This window comes from Bombina bombina, chromosome 9, assembly GCF_027579735.1.
Source record: "Bombina bombina isolate aBomBom1 chromosome 9, aBomBom1.pri, whole genome shotgun sequence".
NCBI classification, from domain to species: Eukaryota; Metazoa; Chordata; class Amphibia; order Anura; family Bombinatoridae; genus Bombina; species Bombina bombina.
Window position 1 is genome coordinate 60,504,452 of NC_069507.1, and position 20,000 is coordinate 60,524,451.

Consider the following 20,000-nt stretch of genomic DNA (forward strand, 5'->3'; position numbering starts at 1 on the left):
TACACGTGTGGTGCGCAGTGGCATTTAGCAGCCTACTAATTACCAAAAAGCAACGTCAAAGCCATATACGTCTGCTATTTCTGAACAAAGGGGATCCCAGAGAAGCATTTAAAACCATTTGTCCCATAATTACACAAGCTGTTTGTAAATAATTTCAGTGAGAAACCTAAAGTTTGTGAAAAAATTTGTGAAAAAGTGAACAATTTTTTTTATTTGATCGCATTTGGCGGTGAAATGGTGGCATGAAATATACCAAAATGGGCCTAGATCAATACTTTGGGTTGTCTACTAAAAAAAAAATATATATACATGTCAATGGATATTCAGAGATTCCTGAAAGATATTAGTGTTCTAATGTAACTAGCGCTAATTTTGAAAAAAAACATGGTTTGGAAATAGCAATGTGCTACTTGTACTTATTGCCCTATAACTTACAAAAAAAGCAAAGAACATGTAAACATTGGGTATTTCTAAACTCAGGACAAAATTTAGAAACTATTTAGCATGGGTGTTTTTTAGTGGTTGTAGATGTGTAACAGATTTTGGGGGTCAAGTTAGAAAAAGTGTGTTTTTTTCCATTTTTTCCTCATATTTTATAAAAAAATTATAGTAAATTATAAGATATGATGAAAATAATGGTATCTTTAGAAAGTCCATTTAATGGCGAGAAAAACGGTATATAATATGTGTGGGTGCAGTAAATGAGTAAGAGGAAAATTACAGCTAAATACAAACACCGCAGAAATGTAAAAATAGCCCTGGTCCCAAACGGTCAACAAATGGAAAAGTGCTCTGGTCACTAAGGGGTTAATAAATAGTTTACTATATTAGTTCTGTCCTTTTTTCTTAGTGACATTATCTTTGCAATAGTCAAATTTTTCACAACATAGCTTTTTATAATGCCACAATTAAAGGGATATGAAACTGAATTTTTTTCTTTCATGGTTAAGATATAGCATGTGATTTTAAACAACTTTCTAATTTACTTAGATTATCACATTTTCTTCATTGTCTTGGTATCTTTAATTGAAAAGCAGGGACGTAAAGCTTAGGAGCCAGACTATATGGCAGCAATTTTGCAAAGAATGTTATCCATTTGCAGAGCACTAGAGGGCAGCACTATTTCCTATCATGCAGTGCTCCAGATGCCTACCTAGGTATCTCTTCACAACAGAATATCATGGGAATGAAGCAAATTTAATAATAGATGTAAATTAGAAACTTTTTTAAAACCGTATGTTCTGCCTGAATCAAATATTTTTTTGGGGGGGTCTATAATAGGACCAGGCGGGACAACTGGACTCTTCAATGTTCCTTTAAAGGGACATTAAATTGCTGGGTACAACTACAGTAACAGGGTTACAACTCACCATACTATTGCATTACCTCCTGTACCCACAGCCATTCTCTGATTTTAACTCATTACAGAAAACAGCTGGTAAAGTTCTGTATTTTATACTGGGAGCCGCCATCTTGTAGCTCGCGTATTGTCGCATCCTTTGGTAGGAGCAGTGCATTTTCACAGATGAGCAGATGTGTTCAGTTTTTGCACAGTTTAAAAGTGAAACAACAGTTTAATGTCCCTTTAAATACATTACACTAATCAGTATTATGCAAACAGGGACCGGATATGTGACAACTTTTTGTGCATCTTTAAAGGGACATGGAACCCAATTTTTTTTTCATGATTCAGAAAGAGCATGTGATTTTAAACAACTTTCCAATTTACTTCTATTATTTAATTTGCTTCCTTCTCTTGTTGTCCTTTGCTGAAAGGTTTATCTAGGAAAGCTCAAAAGCAGCAAAGAACCTAGGTTTTAGCAACTGATTAGTGGTTGCATATATATATATATATATATACACACACACAGATTGTCATTGGCTCACCCATGTTTTCAGTTAGAAACCAGTAGTGCATTCATGCACCTTCAACAAATGATACCAAAAGAATGAAGCAAATTTGATAAAAGAAGTAAACGGTAAAGTTGTTTAAAATTGTATGTTCTACATTTTTGGGTTTAATAAGACACTGCTTTGGTTTAGACTGTAGTGGGCAGATTGTTGAGGGCGTCGCTTCAATCTTGGAGCCATGCAGCACAATATCCTGAGCCAGCCCTGCTGAATGGTACTGAAAATCACCTGCGAACCAGACGTATATCTAAATACAGCATCAGTTATAGCACCGCCTTTAGAATAGGATACTTTCCACGGAATTCCTAAACATTCCCATTCTAAATAGATTCTGCAGAACTAACTCAGGTGCAATAATGCAGTCTGATAATCACTGATGGTGCGAGGTTCCCTCTGCTCATTCAGCAAGTTTTTTTAAAATTCTGCAGATTGTGTCTTTATTTAAGGAAATGAAAGGGAACATCTGTTTCTTTTCTTGCAGTCATCCAACGATTTCTAGAAGGCTTTATAGTGTAACCTTATGAAATCTTGTGTTTGTAGGGGAAACCTAATATAGGTAAAGCTATTTTGTGACAAAATGTTTAGTTATGCAATAGTAGTATATTTGTACAGTACTAGATTTTATTAAGCTTATTTTATTTAATGTAATATCCCTCTAAAAGTCTAATTTCAACTGTCCCCCTCTGACCTTTTACACAGTTATTGCTTAAAGGGATATAAAACCCCATATTATTCTTGCATGATTCAGATAGACAATACAATTTTAAAAAGGTTTACAACTTACTTCTATTTTTAAATTTGCCTCGTTCTCATGTTATTCAATGTTGAAGAGATATGAAGAGGTATCTAGATAGGTAGCGTGCGCATGTTTGGAGAACTACACGGCAGGAAATAGCGCTGCTATCTAGTGCTCTTGCTAATGTAGAACATTATCGCAAAACTGCTGCAGACACATGCACACCCCTGAACTTACCTTCCTGCTTTTCAACAAAGGATAACAAGAAAACGAAGACAATTTGATAATAGAAGTACATTTCAAAGTCGTTTAAAATTGTATGTTCTATTTGAATCATGAAATAATTTATTTGGGTTTTATGTCTCTTTAAAAGGGACAGTAAAGTCAAAATTAAACTTGATTGGATAGAAAATAGAATTTTAAACAACTTTTCAATTTACTTCTAACATCAGTTTTGCTTAGTTCCCTTGGTATCCCTTGTTAAAAAGTAATCCTGGGTGTGCATGTATGTGTCTTTAGCCATCTGAAAGCAGTGTTTGTAACAATGTTTATATCAATGTTATACATCTTTACACACACTGCTGCCACAGAATGCTACAGACTATGGCAGCTCTGCTTGCAATTATGTATAACGGTTCTATAAACATTGTTGCAGACACTGCTGCCAAATGGCTAAGGACACGTGTGGGGGAGGTGGGCATTTGGAGCACAGCCTATAAATATGCTAATGTGAGAGTGGAGGACTAGGGTCTATGAGTAAGGCATAGCCGAAACGCGTAAGACCTAGTCCTTCCACTCCTGTTTTTATGGACTGCTTTTGTTTTCAATAAATTCGCACTTACCGTATTGCATCCGCACCTGCATTCTTGTTATTGCTAGTCCTGAGCTCACCAATGATTATTTTTTTTAAAGGACACCAAGAGAACTAAGCAAAATTTATAATAAATGTAATTTGGAAAGTTTTTTTTAAATATCATGCTCTTTCTAAATCATGAAGGTTTAATTTTGACTTTACTGTCCCTTAAATCAATGCAGGAGGTTATTTATATTTGAATAGCTAACATAAACATATCCATTTATTTTCAAGGTACGTGCTCCTGAACAGCAAAACAAAATCATTTTTGCTATCAAATGGAAGATAAACAAGGGGCGCCAACATAGTGTGAATCGTTCAAACAACAAATATAAAAGTGATGTGCAAAAAACTACTCACAAGGAAAGTGGCACCTTAAATGAATAAGGTGCGATAAAGCAGGCTGACATTCAAATTCCAGCAGTCAGTACGCTGGAGGTCTCACCCAGAGGACCTGTGGAATCCAGATAGGCGTCTAGAAAGTAGCACCCACGTTTTTTAGGGCCAATGGCCGGACCAGGTGAGCTGCAAGCTGATAGGTGTTCTCCTGCTGCACTCACGCCACCGAGACTTTTCTCCAAAAACGACAGTGTCAGTGTATGAAAGGTTCCGTGGTAAAAGTCCTGTTTCAAAAACAAGTGGATCGTGGAAAGAAGCAAAAATACCGGGTCGTGGTATAAAACAAACAGTATTTATTTTGCAACGCGTTTCTCAGTCTATTCCAGAAACGGTCTGGAATAGACTGAGAAACGCGTTGCAAAATAAATACTGTTTGTTTTATACCACGACCCGGTATTTTTGCTTCTTTCCACGATCCACTTGTTTTTGAAACAGGACTTTTACCACGGAACCTTTCATACACTGACACTGTCGTTTTTGGAGAAAAGTCTCGGTGGCGTGAGTGCAGCAGGAGAACACCTATCAGCTTGCAGCTCACCTGGTCCGGCCATTGGCCCTAAAAAACGTGGGTGCTACTTTCTAGACGCCTATCTGGATTCCACAGGTCCTCTGGGTGAGACCTCCAGCGTACTGACTGCTGGAATTTGAATGTCAGCCTGCTTTATCGCACCTTATTCATTTAAGGTGCCACTTTCCTTGTGAGTAGTTTTTTGCACATCACTTTTATATTTGTTGTTTGAACGATTCACACTATGTTGGCGCCCCTTGTTTATCTTCCATTCTAGACACCCTGACCCATCGCACCGCGGGACACAAGAGGAGCACGCCAAACACCTGAACACATCACTGTTCACATATTAGGATTGGACACTTATTTTTTACATCACAGCAATTTTTGGGACATTGATAAGTACTTTTTTTATATATTTTACTAATCGCCACAAATATCATTGTTTATCTGTGATATCTGATTATTTCAATGTATCACTAATATTATACACAAATTGTCCTGAGCACTTGTTTTACACACAATTTATTTTCGTCATTATTATAAATTATAAAAAATTTTTTACACATACCAAACACTGTGCTGTTTATATAAAAATATTTATTTATTTTTTTTTTTTTTTTTTTTTTTTTTATGCATACGGGTACAAACCCAATCATAAAGTGGTAGGTCCCACTTTGATAACCTGTGTTCCAAGCGCATCCTCTTAAGTTTTTTCCTCCTCAGGAATTTCTTTTTATATTTGCTATCAAATAAAGTTTGTGTTTTGCAATACAGAGTTTAATTGCTTTTCTATACTATGAAAGTGCATTAAAGGGACATTCCGGCCAAAACTAAAATGCACATAGATGAATTACATCTGTGACTAGAAACATATTTACAATATACATGTATTGGCAAAAATGCTTCTAGTAAAAGTTCACTGTTTTAGAGTTAATATTTTTCTTTGCAGGTGCATGTGAAGCACAGCTAGATATTCTCAGTGCACCAGCATTTTAAATACTGTAGCTGCTCAGAGTGCCAGTGGCACATGTATCATGTCAGCAATTAACAAATTGAGTCATTACCAGATGGTACAAGCACCTTAGGCTCTCCTTTAAAATGTTGTGTTTAAAATGCTGGTGCACGGTGCATACTTCTTGAAACAGCTACAGCTTTTGGTAGAAGCATTTTTGCTAATTCATGTTAATTGCAATATTAATTATGTTCAAAAGAGAAAAGAATCCGTGTGCAATTTAATTTTGGCTGGAATGTCCCTTTAAGTGTTCCTGGTTGCTACTCCCACCTCTGAGGGATTGCTAATTAGGATAAAATACATCATTATGCGATTCAGCCAAGAGTAAACGAGAAATCAGTTCTATCAACCATACCACTAAACCATGATTGAAAGTAAAATTTAGTGCTGCTTGTTGCAAACCTGGATATGTTTTAGAATGGGAAAAACATAATTTATGCTTACCTGATAAATTCCTTTCTTCTGTTGTGCGATCAGTCCACGGGTCATCATTACTTCTGGGATATAACTCCTCCCCAACAGGAAATGCAAGAGGATTCACCCAGCAGAGCTGATATAGCTCCTCCCCTCTACGTCAGTCCCAGTCATTCGACCAAGAATCAACGAGAAAGGAGTAACCAAGGGTGAAGTGGTGACTGGAGTATAATTTAAAAGATATTTACCTGCCTTAAAAAACAGGGCGGGCCGTGGACTGATCGCACAACAGAAGAAAGGAATTTATCAGGTAAGCATAAATTATGTTTTCTTCTGTTATGTGCGATCAGTCCACGGGTCATCATTACTTCTGGGATACCAATACCAAAGCAAAAGTACACGGATGACGGGAGGGATAGGCAGGCTCATTATACAGAAGGAACCACTGCCTGAAGAACCTTTCTCCCAAAAATAGCCTCCGAAGAAGCAAAAGTGTCAAATTTGTAAAATTTGGAAAAAGTATGAAGCGAAGACCAAGTTGCAGCCTTGCAAATCTGTTCAACAGAGGCCTCATTCTTAAAGGCCCAAGTGGAAGCCACAGCTCTAGTGGAATGAGCTGTAATTCTTTCAGGAGGCTGCTGTCCAGCAGTCTCATAGGCTAAACGTATTATGCTACGAAGCCAAAAAGAGAGAGAGGTAGCAGAAGCTTTTTGACCTCTCCTCTGTCCAGAATAAACGACAAACAGGGAAGAAGTTTGGCGAAAATTTTTAGTTGCCTGCAAGTAGAACTTGAGGGCACGAACTACATCCAGATTGTGTAGAAGACGTTCCTTCTTTGAAGAAGGATTTGGACACAAGGATGGAACAACAATCTCTTGATTGATATTCCTGTTAGTAACTACCTTAGGTAAGAACCCAGGTTTAGTACGCAGAACTACCTTATCTGTGTGAAAAATCAGATAAGGAGAATCACAATGTAATGCTGATAACTCAGAGACTCTTCGAGCCGAGGAAATAGCCATTAAAAACAGAACTTTCCAAGATAAAAATTTTATATCAATGGAATGAAGGGGTTCAAATGGAACACCTTGTAAAACGTTAAGAACTAAGTTTAAACTCCATGGCGGAGCAACGGCTTTAAACACAGGCTTGATCCTAGCTAAAGCTTGACAAAAAGCCTGGACGTCTGGATTTTCTGACAGACGCCTGTGTAACAAGATGGACAGAGCTGAAATCTGTCCCTTTAATGAACTAGCCGATAAACCCTTTTCTAAACCTTCTTGTAGAAAGGACAATATCCTAGGGATCCTAACCTTACTCCAGGAGTAACGTTTGGATTCGCACCAGTATAGGTATTTGCGCCATATTTTATGGTAAATCTTTCTGGTAACAGGCTTCCTAGCCTGAATCAGGGTATCAATAACCGACTCAGAAAAACCACGCTTTGATAAAATCAAGCGTTCAATTTCCAAGCAGTCAGTTTCAGAGAAGTTAGATTTTGATGTTTGAATGGACCCTGTATCAGAAGGTCCTGTCTTAGAGGTAGAGACCAAGGTGGACAGGATGACATGTCCACTAGATCTGCATACCAAGTCCTGCGTGGCCATGCAGGCGCTATTAGAATCACAGATGCTCTCTCTTGTTTGATTTTCGCAATCAATCGAGGAAGCAGCGGGAAGGGTGGAAACACATAAGCCATCCCGAAGTTCCAAGGTGCTGTCAAAGCATCTATCAGAACCGCTCCCGGATCCCTGGATCTGGACCCGTAGTGAGGAAGTTTGGCGTTCTGGCGAGACGCCATGAGATCTATCTCTGGTTTGCCCCAACGTCGAAGTATTTGGGCAAAAATTTCCGGATGAAGTTCCCACTCTCCCGGATGAAAAGTCTGGCGACTCAAGAAATCCGCCTCCCAGTTCTCCACTCCCGGGATGTGGATTGCTGACAGATGGCAAGAGTGAGACTCTGCCCAGCGAATTATCTTTGATACTTCCATCATTGCTAGGGAGCTTCTTGTCCCTCCCTGATGGTTGATGTAAGCTACAGTCGTGATATTGTCCGACTGAAACCTGATGAACCCTTGAGTTGTTAATTGGGGCCAAGCTAGAAGGGCATTGAGAACTGCCCTCAATTCCAGAATGTTTATTGGAAGGAGACTCTCCTCCTGATTCCATAATCCCTGAGTCTTCAGAGAATTCCAGACAGCGCCCCAACCTAGCAGGCTGGCGTCTGTTGTTACGATTGTCCAGTCTGGCCTGCTGAATGGCATCCCCCTGGACAGGTGTGGTCGATAAAGCCACCATAGAAGAGAATTTCTGGTCTCTTGATTCAGATTCAGGGTAGGGGACAAATCTGAGTAATCCCCATTCCACTGACTTAGCATGCACAATTGCAGCGGTCTGAGGTGTAGGCGTGCAAAAGGTACTATGTCCATTGCCGCTACCATTAAGCCGATCACCTCCATGCATTGAGCCACTGACGGGTGTTGAATGGAATGAAGGACACGGCATGCATCCTGAAGCCTTGTTAACCTGTCTTCTGTCAGGTAAATCTTCATTTCTACAGAATCTATAAGAGTCCCCAAGAATGGAACTCTTGTGAGAGGAAAAAGAGAACTTTTCTTTTCGTTCACTTTCCATCCATGCGACCTTAGAAATGCCAGAACTAACTCTGTATGAGACTTGGCAGTTTGAAAGCTTGAAGCTTGTATTAGAATGTCGTCTAGGTACGGAGCTACCGAAAACCCTCGCGGTCTTAGTACCGCCAGAAGGGCACCCAGAACCTTTGTGAAGATTCTTGGGGCCGTAGCCAATCCGAATGGAAGAGCTACAAACTGGTAGTGCCTGTCTAGGAAGGCAAACCGTAGATACCGTTGATGATCTTTGTGAATCGGTATGTGAAGGTAAGCATCTTTTAAATCCACTGTGGTCATGTACTGACCCTTTTGGATCATAGGTAAGATTGTCCGAATAGTTTCCATTTTGAACGATGGAACTCTTAGGAATTTGTTTAGAATCTTTAAATCTAAGATTGGCCTGAAAGTTCCCTCTTTTTTGGGAACCACAAACAGGTTTGAGTAGAACCCTTGTCCTTGTTCCGACCGCGGAACTGGATGGATCACTCCCATTAATAACAGATCTTGTACACAGCGTAGAAACGCTTCTTTCTTTATCTGGTTTGTTGACAACCTTGACAGATGAAATCTCCCTTTTGGGGGAGATAATTTGAAGTCTAGAAGGTATCCCTGAGATATGATCTCCAGCGCCCAGGGATCCTGAACATCTCTTGCCCAGGCTTGAGCGAAGAGAGAAAGTCTGCCCCCCACTAGATCCGGTCCCGGATCGGGGGCTCTCGGTTCATGCTGTTTTTGGGGCAGCAGCAGGTTTCCTGGCCTGTTTGCCCTTATTCCAGGACTGGTTAGGTTTCCAGCCTTGCCTGTAACGAGCAACAGCTCCTTCCTGTTTTGGTGCAGTGGAGGTTGACGCTGCTCCAGTTTTGAAATTCCGAAAGGGACGAAAATTAGACTGTCTAGCCTTAGCTTTGGCTTTGTCTTGAGGTAGGGCGTGGCCCTTACCTCCTGTAATGTCAGCGATAATTTCTTTCAAACCGGGCCCAAATAAAGACTGCCCCTTGAAAGGTATATTAAGTAATTTGGACTTAGAAGTAACATCAGCTGACCAGGATTTTAGCCACAGTGCTCTACGTGCCTGTATGGCGAATCCAGAGTTCTTAGCCGTAAGTTTGGTTAAATGTACTACGGCCTCCGAAATGAATGAATTGGCTAGTTTAAGGACTCTAAGCCTGTCCATAATATCGTCTAGCGTAGATGAACTAAGGTTCTCTTCCAGAGACTCAATCCAAAATGCTGCCGCAGCCGTAATCGGCGCGATACATGCAAGGGGTTGTAATATAAAACCTTGTTGAACAAACATTTTCTTAAGGTAACCCTCTAATTTTTTATCCATTGGATCTGAAAAAGCACAGCTATCCTCCACCGGGATAGTGGTACGCTTAGCTAAAGTAGAAACTGCTCCCTCCACCTTAGGGACCGTTTGCCATAAGTCCCGAGTAGTGGCGTCTATTGGAAACATCTTTCTAAATATTGGAGGGGGTGAGAACGGCACACCGGGTCTATCCCACTCCTTAGTAACAATTTCAGTTAATCTCTTAGGTATAGGAAAAACGTCAGTACTCGCCGGTACCGCAAAGTATTTATCCAACCTACACAGTTTCTCTGGTATTGCAATGGTGTTACAATCATTGAGAGCTGCTAAGACCTCCCCTAGTAATGCACGGAGGTTCTCCAATTTAAATTTAAAATTTGAAATATCTGAATCCAATCTGTTTGGATCAGAACCGTCACCCACAGAATGAAGCTCTCCGTCCTCATGCTCTGCAAGCTGTGACGCAGTATCAGACATGGCCCTAGTATTGTCAGCGCACTCTGTTCTCACCCCAGAGTGATCACGCTTGCCTCTTAGTTCTGGTAATTTAGACAAAACTTCAGTCATAACAGTAGCCATATCATGTAATGTTATCTGTAATGGCCGCCCAGATGTATTAGGCGCCATAATATCACGCACCTCCCGGGCGGGAGATGCAGGTACTGCCGCGTGAGGCGAGTTAGTCGGCATAACTCTCCCCTCGCAGTTTGGTGAAATTTGTTCACATTGTACAGATTGACTTTTATTTAAAGTAGCATCAATACAGTTAGTACATAAATTTCTATTGGGCTCCACCTTGGCATAGGAACAAATGACACAGATATTTTCCTCTGAGTCAGACATGTTTAACACACTAGCAATAACTTGCAACCTGGTTATAATCTTTTTTAGCAAAAACGTACTGTGCCTCAAAGAGGTACTTAAACGATTAAATGACAGTTGAGATAATGAACTGAAAAAACAGTTAAAGCATCAAGTTTAAAATAACACAACTTTTAGCAAAGGTTTGTTCCCATTAGTAAATAACTAATTTTGACATAAAAAATTACAGAGTAACGTTTTTATTCACAGTCAATAAAAATTCTCACAGCTCTGCTGAGAGAATGTACCTCCCTTCAAAGAAGTTTGAAGACCCCTGAGATCTGTCAGTGAACCGGATCATGCAGGAAATATAATAGTAGCTGACTGGAATTTTTTTCTTTTTTTTGATGCGTAGCAAAAGAGCGCCAAAAACGGCCCCTCCCTCTCACACACAACAGTGAGGAGAAACGAAACTGTCACAATTTAAAGCAGACAATTGCCAAGTGGAAAATAATGCCCAAAACATTTATTTACTCAGTACCTCAGCAATGTAAACGATTCTACATTCCAGCAAAAACGTTTAACATGACAATATTTATTAAAAGGATTAGTAACCTTTAACAGAGTAGTTCCGGTGAAAAACCATTCCCAGAATACTGAAGTGTATACATACATGTCATTATAATGGTATAGCAGGATTTTTTCATCAATTCCATTCAGAAAATAAAAACTGCTACATACCTCAATGCAGATTCATCTGCCCGCTGTCCCCTGATCTGAAGTCTTTACCTCCCTCAGATGGCCGAGAACAGCAATATGATCTTAACTACTCCGGTTAAAATCATAGTAGAAAACTCTGGTAGATTCTTCTTCAAACTCTGCCAGAGAAGTAATAACACGCTCCGGTGCTATTGTAAAATAACAAACTTTTGATTGAAGTCATAAAAACTAAGTATAATCACCATAGTCCTCTCACACATCCTATCTAGTCGTTGGGTGCAAGAGAATGACTGGGACTGACGTAGAGGGGAGGAGCTATATCAGCTCTGCTGGGTGAATCCTCTTGCATTTCCTGTTGGGGAGGAGTTATATCCCAGAAGTAATGATGACCCGTGGACTGATCGCACATAACAGAAGAAAAATATGATTTAAAAGGGGACATTTTTTCTACGCTGAGGTGATTCTAAAACATATTACAGTATTTTTTTGGTACTTGCAATTAATTTTATTATGAAAAATGGACTTTCCTATCCTGAATAAAACAACTTTTTGGGTTGATGTATGTAGAGGCCTATACCTGTCAACCAATGAAGCTGTTTCTTATCAGCTTGTGAGCAGTATGTCCCTTTAGCGCCTTTTTGTTTCAATACACAAATATTTTTTTTTAATGAAAGAAAGAAGTGTTAACATATTTAACTACTGCTCTTTCCATACTGAACAGAACATTTCTGAGCTGAACATCCCTTTAAAGGGACATGAAACTCAAAATGTTGCTTCATTTAATTCAGATAGAGTATGTGATTTTAAACTTTCCAAATGTGCTTAATTTTCTTGTTATCCTTTGTTGAAACAGCAGCTATATACTACTTTGAGCTAGCGGAACACATCTGTTGAACCAATGATGAGACATTTATGTGCACCCAACAATCAACAGCTAAGCTCACATTAATACATTTCTGCTCCTGAGCCTACCTAGATATGCTTTTCAGCTAAGGATACCAAAAGAATGTAGCAAATCAGAAGGTTGTTTAAAAAAAATGTTGGGTTTCGTGTTCCTTTAAGTTTCGAATACTTTTAGTTTCAAAATGTCAAGTAATTTGCCAAAAATTGTTCTACTAAGCCAAACCCTAAAAATATCCCATACTAGTGCCAAACATTATGTGATATAAAAAATGAAATTTAAATCTGTAGCAATCTCACCGTCTCGTTTCCGAATAAGATATCCACATAGGGCATAACTTTCATGAGTGGCTCTTTGTAGAACTGGCTGATAAAGGGAGCAGACAGATTCAGGCTAAAGATCTTGTTATGTTCCGAAGACTGAGTTGATACTTTCAGGATGGATTCCGGAGAGACAGTAAGAAAGAAACCCTAAAAAAACAACAAAAAAAACCCAATGATTAAAAAACAAAGAAGAGCAAATAAGACTTTATATAAGCTGAGAACTGGAAAACTTGCTAACACTCTACCCCTTTGTCTGTATTGCTTATTAACCCCTAAGCTGGCACATCTCTATAGCAGTCAAAGGGTTAAGCGTGGAAATTAGTTGCCATGTTTCAAATAAAATAACAATAATTAATAAACTGTCCAAAATAGTTGATTCCAAAAATACTGGAAAAAAATAGATGCCCCTTAACTATTAGCATAGAAAATTGGATAATTTTCTATGATCTTTCTATGGGATGAATATAATTTGCAACTCAGAGGAGTGGATTTACATAAGAGAGTAATTACCTATCGGGACTGGTAAGACTGTAGACCTTTCTTATATGAAGCATTTTAAGTGCACACCTGCTTGTTATTGTTAAAGGGACACTGAACCCAAATGTTTTCTTTCATCAATTAAGATAGAGCATGCAATTTTAAGCAACTTTCTAATTTACTCCTATTATCAAATTTTCTTCATTTTCTTGGTATCTTTATTTGAAATGCAAGCATGTAAGTTTAGATGCCGGCCCATTTTTGTGAACAACCTAGGTTGTTCTTGCTGATTGGTGGATAAATTCATCCACCAATAAAAAAAGTGCTGTCCGGAGTCCTTAAACCAAAAAAAAAACTTAGATGCCTTCTTTTTAAATAAAGATAGCAAGAGAACAAAGAAAAATTGATAATAGGAGTAAATTACAAAGTTGCCTAAAATTGCATGCTCTGAATCACAAAAGAAAAAAATTTGGGTTCGGTGTCCCTTTAAGTTTCTTCCCTTGGAATGCAATAAAAACTGTATTGTGCCATTTTTATTTTTGTCTGTTTTCTACTTATGTGAAAAATTGGTTACTTTGGTTGTATCATAAGGATCCTTTGTTATGTAATGTAACAAATACCTTTTTCATAATAAACTACATTTTAGGGCTGCAACTAACGATTATTTTCATAATCGATTAATCAGCCAATTATTTTTTCGATTAATCGACTAATCAGATAAAAAATTAATTAATTATTTTTTTTCCCTATATTTAAAATAAAGTCCACATACTTAGTGTTATAAATATAAACTTCCGACTAAAACTTTACATTAACACAACTGTTGGTCCAATTTTTTTAAGCAGCAGAGCACATTGTTATAATTAAGCAAATCAAAACCACAAACTGTTTGAGAAGAGGTAGAACTAGGAACAGGTAGACTACCACTATTTATAACATTCTGTTATTCACTCTTTCAGAAACTTTGCATTTAAATGCAAAAATCTCAACATGGCCACAAGCTCCTGGCTGAGTCTGGCCCTCTTTTTGCAGCTATATTGCCTGCAGCAGAGAAGAGGCGCTTAGATGGTGTTGAGGTGCCTGAGATGCATAAATAGGGTTTTGCCAATTTTACCAAGGTGGGATATTTATCTTTGTTAGTTCTCCACCAATGCAAGGGGCCTCTCAACAAAGTAAGCCTGGACTTAATTTTAACATAAAAATATCTTGAATACCTATATGCAGTGGTAAACAGCCATCTATAAGGTTAGGGGGAAAAATATCTAGTCCACTCTTAAAATAACAGATATATATTTCCAGAGGTTGAATTTGGTACATATTCCAATTAATTAAAAATAGAAAAAGAAAAAAAAAAGGCAAAAGGGCTAAAGACTATATATCAGTAAAAGGACACAGCCTTGCACATTTATCTATGGAGTACATATATAAGCAATAGCAAGGGATCTGCTAAAAATTGTGCAAACAGGTAATAGTGACATCAATTCATATAACAAATGCCATCAATCTAGGGCTAGGTGTAAATAACAAGCTCGGCACTATATCATGCAAAGCATAGTCCCAAATCACCTGATTTAATATAAACAATCCAAATTATGACTCCTGTTTTACGTGCAACCCAGAAATAAAATAGGAGTAGTTGTAAACTTAAAAAGAAACTTATAGTTTCCTAAAAAAGTGAAAAGTAAAATGTCTGTAGATGTCCTTTAGGCTAAGGGCTTAACCAGTGCAGGAGCTCACTGGAGTAAAGCAGATGGTGCTGTGCACAGACCAACTAATTGTAAACCAACTAATTGTAAACCAACTAATCGATTATGAGATTCGTTGACAACTATTTTCATAATCGATTATGCCGATTAGTTGTTGCAGCTCTAATATACATATATATAATGAAAAAAGCAAACAAACCCCCCCCAATATTCTTCTATTAAAAAAAAAGAAAAGAAAATTACCTTAGCTACTTTCCATGATAGCATAATGAGGTAAACTCAGGAGTGTGCACGTGCCTTGAGCAACTGAAAGAATAACACTACTACAAATACTGTTGCCATAGAGTGTTTAAAGGGACAGTATACACTCATTTTCATATAACTGTATGTAATAGACACTACTATAAAGAATAAAAATGCACAGATACGGATATAAAAATCCAGTATAAAACCTTTTAAAAACTTACTTAGAAGCTCTCAGTTTAGCACTGTTGATGAGGTAAGGGTGGGACACCCAGTGAAAGGACCGTGAAAGGGGCTGAGAGTGCAGGAAGGGCAGACACTACCCCCCCTCCCCTGCATATGAAAATGCCCATTAGTCAAACAGGAGCAAGCAGGAATATGTATACATCAGTATACCTCAAACTTTGGGGCTTGGTTAGCAGTCTTAAATTCTGCACATTATTGAAAAATAAGCAAAACTATACATTTTTACAAAAACACTCCTAGATGGTCTTTATAAATGGGTCATCTACAAAACATTTATGCAAAGTACAATGTCCCTTTAAGGCAAGTGTCTGATCCTTAAGCAATAATGCACAATAAGGTGTTTCACAAGGCTAACAAATGCAAAGAGGGGTGATTTTTTTTGGGTGTGAGCTGGTCATGGGTGTGATCAAAAGTGGTGAGTAACATTTTGGCCTGGCTAGTAGCTTAGGCCTTTACATTTTGAGCCCTGATATTATAGTATAGTGCAGTGGTTCCTAAAATGTGCGCCCACTGCACCCTGGTGCGCCGTGACTGGCCTACAGGGGTGTCATAAAATATTAATCTTTTCCAACCGTATAAGTGCTCATAAATGATGCACCACTGAGAAGACCACTGATGAGACCATATTGTTTTGAGAATAGACCCGAATGTACTCACCCAGATGTGACATGCGTACAATGCACAATGTTATCACATGAAAATATGACAATCTGCGAGTACATAGTTATTATCCGCTTACAAATTGACACTTTTTTTTTTAATAAAGCACACTAGGACTGAAAATGAAGAGGATTCACCACAAACTAGTGGCAGGTGTGTGAAGAAGTAGAAATATCGTAAATATGATGACAATTATTTGGATTTTGGCTTTACATCAACAAATGTAAATGGTGAAGAAAGACCGCAGTGTGTAGTGTGCTTTAATATTTTGGCTCCAGAGTGCATGATTCCAAGTAAGCTAAAACGCCATTTAGAAACCAATCATTCATACATGGTTGGTAAATCTCGTGACTTCTTTACCAGAAAGGTAAAAATTAAAACAACGACAACAAGGTACTTCTCAGCATTTGTCAATACCAAACATCGCTCTGCTAGCCTCATAAAAGGTAATTTGTGTTTAATACTAATCGCACCAAGTCACCAACTGCACACTGCAACTGTCAGGAATGCAATATAGATTATAAAACTATGGTTTGACTTGGGGGGGCCTTGAAGAGTGCCGTGAACCGATAAAGTTTGGGAACCACTGGTATAGTGTATTATGGTGAAGTCATATATGCTGTTTTTTTTTCCCTTTAACATACCATAGTGCATGTGACATGACTGAAACGGAACATGATAGTTATAAAATAAAAGCACTGTGAGACAGACCTCTGGGATATATTCATACAACATTCCTTCATTCTGGGATAAAACAAAATACTAGAAGACAGTGCTGACTACTCTAGCTTTGATAGAATAAATGCACATTTATAGTACATAACAAAATGAATTTACTGCCTTTTATAAGGCTGTAAAACCACATTGCAAATAGGATCAATAAAACATACTTGTGAAACCGATATCTCGCTGAAAAAACGTGCATCAACATCACTGTTGGAAAATGCTTGATAGTGCGGAGAGGTCAGCCTCAGTGAAATCAATGAAGGGACTTCTGTCTTACAACCGTTAACTTTCCGCTGAATAAAACCACTTCTACTATCATGGATAACGTTATCACAACAAGGTTTAAAAACCTTAGGAAACCAACGCGTGAAACACATCCGCAAGACACACAGGGATTCACATCTTTCTTTTGTATACTGCTTAGGTGACAAATACTAACCATTTTGAGAATGCCCCATAATGCCCACCGTCAACCCCTTTTTCCCGTCTGCCGTTATACCCAGCAAGACTACTTTAACATAACAAAACAGGGGCAATGCACCCTAATTTTTTTATCCTCTTTATCCATTTTACCTGCTGAAGTGTATTAAATTGTTTATATATAAATCATTTACCTTTATTTCTGCATTTTTAGATTTTGCCTGTGGTATCCCCTACCTATATGGAAAGTTTCTAAACTTAGAGAGACAGTATACTGTAAAATTGTTTTTCCCTTAATGTGTTGCCAATTATTTTTTTCACCAGTTGCAGAGTATAAAATGTATGACATTTGCTTTTTAATACTTATTTGTGTATATGAATTAGCTGGTTTTGTGTTTTGAAGCCACAACCTAATAAAATGGGTTGAGCTTGTAGGTATAATCAGATCTCATTACTTTATCACATTGTGTACACATACCTGCTTCTTTATCTTATATCTGTCCATAAACCAATCACCAGTACTTAGAGAGAACAATGGAAAATTAACATCACATTGCCTTATCTCTTCTATACCCCACAGTCAGGGTGATTTCTTCTGCTGGCTGTGTTTACACAGCTTATTTATAGTTTGGCTCTAAGGCCAAAAACTTTCAGAATAGGGGGTGATACCACAGGCTAAATCAACCATTTCAAATGCCAATATAAGGGTAAAGGAGCTACTAAACAATTTAATACAATCCAGCAGGTAAAGTGGATCATTGGGAACAAATTTAAGGGGAGACATTTTTTTGAGTAAACTGTCCCTTTAAGTATTTTCTGCAAAAGCTGTGTTAACATGGCCAGCACAAAAAAATAATACTCCCCTTGGGGGTTAGGAGAGATAAGTGATAAAATGTTAATTTTTTAATTGCTCTCTCTAAGTATTGAGTTTGGTAAACAGACAAAGATAATATAAAGAAGCATGTGTGTACAGAAAGTGATAAAACAAGATCTAATTTCCCGTCAAACACATCCCCTTTGAATGGTTTATGGTTTTAAAGAACAAAACCAACTATTTCATATACAAAAATTAGGTGGCATAAGTCATTGGAAGCACAACAATTTTACAGTATACTGATTCTTTAATATTTACAGATCCCATTTTACAAACGTGTTTCAAAAGTGTTGCTGCTGTAATTATTGTTTTTTCCGCATTTCTAGCAGTTCTAATTTGCTACGTATTGGGCCATCACCCACTGGTGATCAGCTAAAAAAAAAGCCAGGAAAACAAGACTCAGTTTATTTTTAACATGATCTTGAGAGAACGAGACCCCTCTGCAGATAAATAACTCAATGATTCAATGCAAACAAGGCATCAATGTATTACTGTTGTTTGCAAACATAACTATAACTATTCCCTCCCAGTTCCATGTAAAACATGGTGCCTGGAGGTTATGTTTCAGAGTATCAGACTAAACACTGCAAGGAGGAATTTAAGCATCTAAACATATCTTTAATGGTCCAGAGTTCAGGATTAGATAGGAATCTCTGACACCCACTCGGCCTCTCTCTATTGTGGGACACTGCCACAGATAAGGAGCAGATGTAAAACATTTTCCAGGCACAACTCTCCCCCTCATACACTTGTGCTAAAAAGAAGGGAGTCCTTCCAGGAATAGAGGGGACGTTTATCATAGTATATGTTATCGGTACAGCAAACCACACACAAGCCAAAATGAGAAAAAACGCCAAATCATAAGCTTATTATTATTTTTAAATACATTACATCCTCTTAATATGTGGATGCATGCAGCATTTTATTAAAAACGTTTAGCTATGACATACTACACAGTGATTGATTACATAAATGGAGATAAAGTATATAATATTAAAGAGGCTTTTGTAAGGGATGTAGTCTTGGCAGCAAAACATTGCAAATCTTAATAAAAAAAAAAATACAAAAAAAAAAAGATAGCTTACTGCTCATTTCAGTTTAAAAGCAAATAAATATATCTATAAGTAAATCTAAATACATTCTAATATATATTACTGAGAAATAAAAATGATTTAAATGTCCCTTTAACTGCATTCCCTACATCATTTAGGTATGAACTTCAGCTAAGCTCCTATTTAAAGATACCTTAAAAGGACATTAAACTCAGTGATTATTTACCCATAAAATGTATAATTACGCACAAAACCACTTTGCAATGTACTTTAATTTTTTTATGTTGTCTGCTTTTGCACTGGAGTGCATTACATGGAACTCAGACCCCAGACCCTCCAACATTCAGTATTCTGATTGGTTGATCAGTCAGGGAGCTCATTTATCTGTCCCTAACGGGGAGCAAAAGAGATAAGATAAACACAATAGTTTTATATGCTATTAAAACATATTTTTTATGTACATCTTCTGGTTATGCAGTAATTAATTTCTGAAAAATATTTAACGTCCCTTTAATAAGTACAATATACAGTAAGTACGTCAACATACTGGTCAGCAGCTTGTTAGTGCGTCACTAACAGGTAAAACAATCACATACAGGTGGCCCTCATTTACAACGGTTCAATTTACACCGTTTCAGAATAACAACCTTTTTTTCCAGTCATGTGACTGCTATTGAAAAGCAATGAGAAGCAGTTCATTTATTAAAATAGCCAGTAGGTGGAGCTGTCCGCTTGTGTTGCAGCAAAGCCAAGCAAGCTGAAATAAAGGAACAAGATCTTCCTGTCTATAAATCAGTCCAGATTGGAATGCATAGAAAGAACTGTTTGCAAAAAAATGCAAGTGAAGTCTGTGTTGTGTGATTATTTTATAAGGTTTATAATGCTGTTTAGCAAATGTTTTTGTTCATTTAACTTAGTTTAATTATATATTCTGTGTTGTGTGATTATTTTATTAGGTTTATAATGCTGTTTAGCATTTAAAGTCTTCATTTCAAAGCTTTAAAAATAATGTATTAGGTGTTACTTATGACAATTTTGAGAGGGGCCTGGAACCTTTCTCCCTCACTTCCCATT

The 20,000-nt window shown here is 37.7% G+C and overlaps 1 protein-coding gene across 3 annotated transcripts in view; it reads right to left on the reverse strand.

Annotated features, from left to right (window-relative positions):
- ADK (adenosine kinase) overlaps positions 1 to 20,000 on the reverse strand; it is a 604,808-nt gene that overhangs the window by 55,001 nt on the left and 529,807 nt on the right. For all 3 annotated transcript variants that reach the window (XM_053692148.1, XM_053692150.1, XM_053692149.1), the window contains one exon: positions 12,499 to 12,669. In XM_053692148.1, coding sequence (XP_053548123.1) covers positions 12,499 to 12,669 — 171 coding nt within the window. The remainder of the gene's footprint in view (positions 1 to 12,498; positions 12,670 to 20,000) is intronic.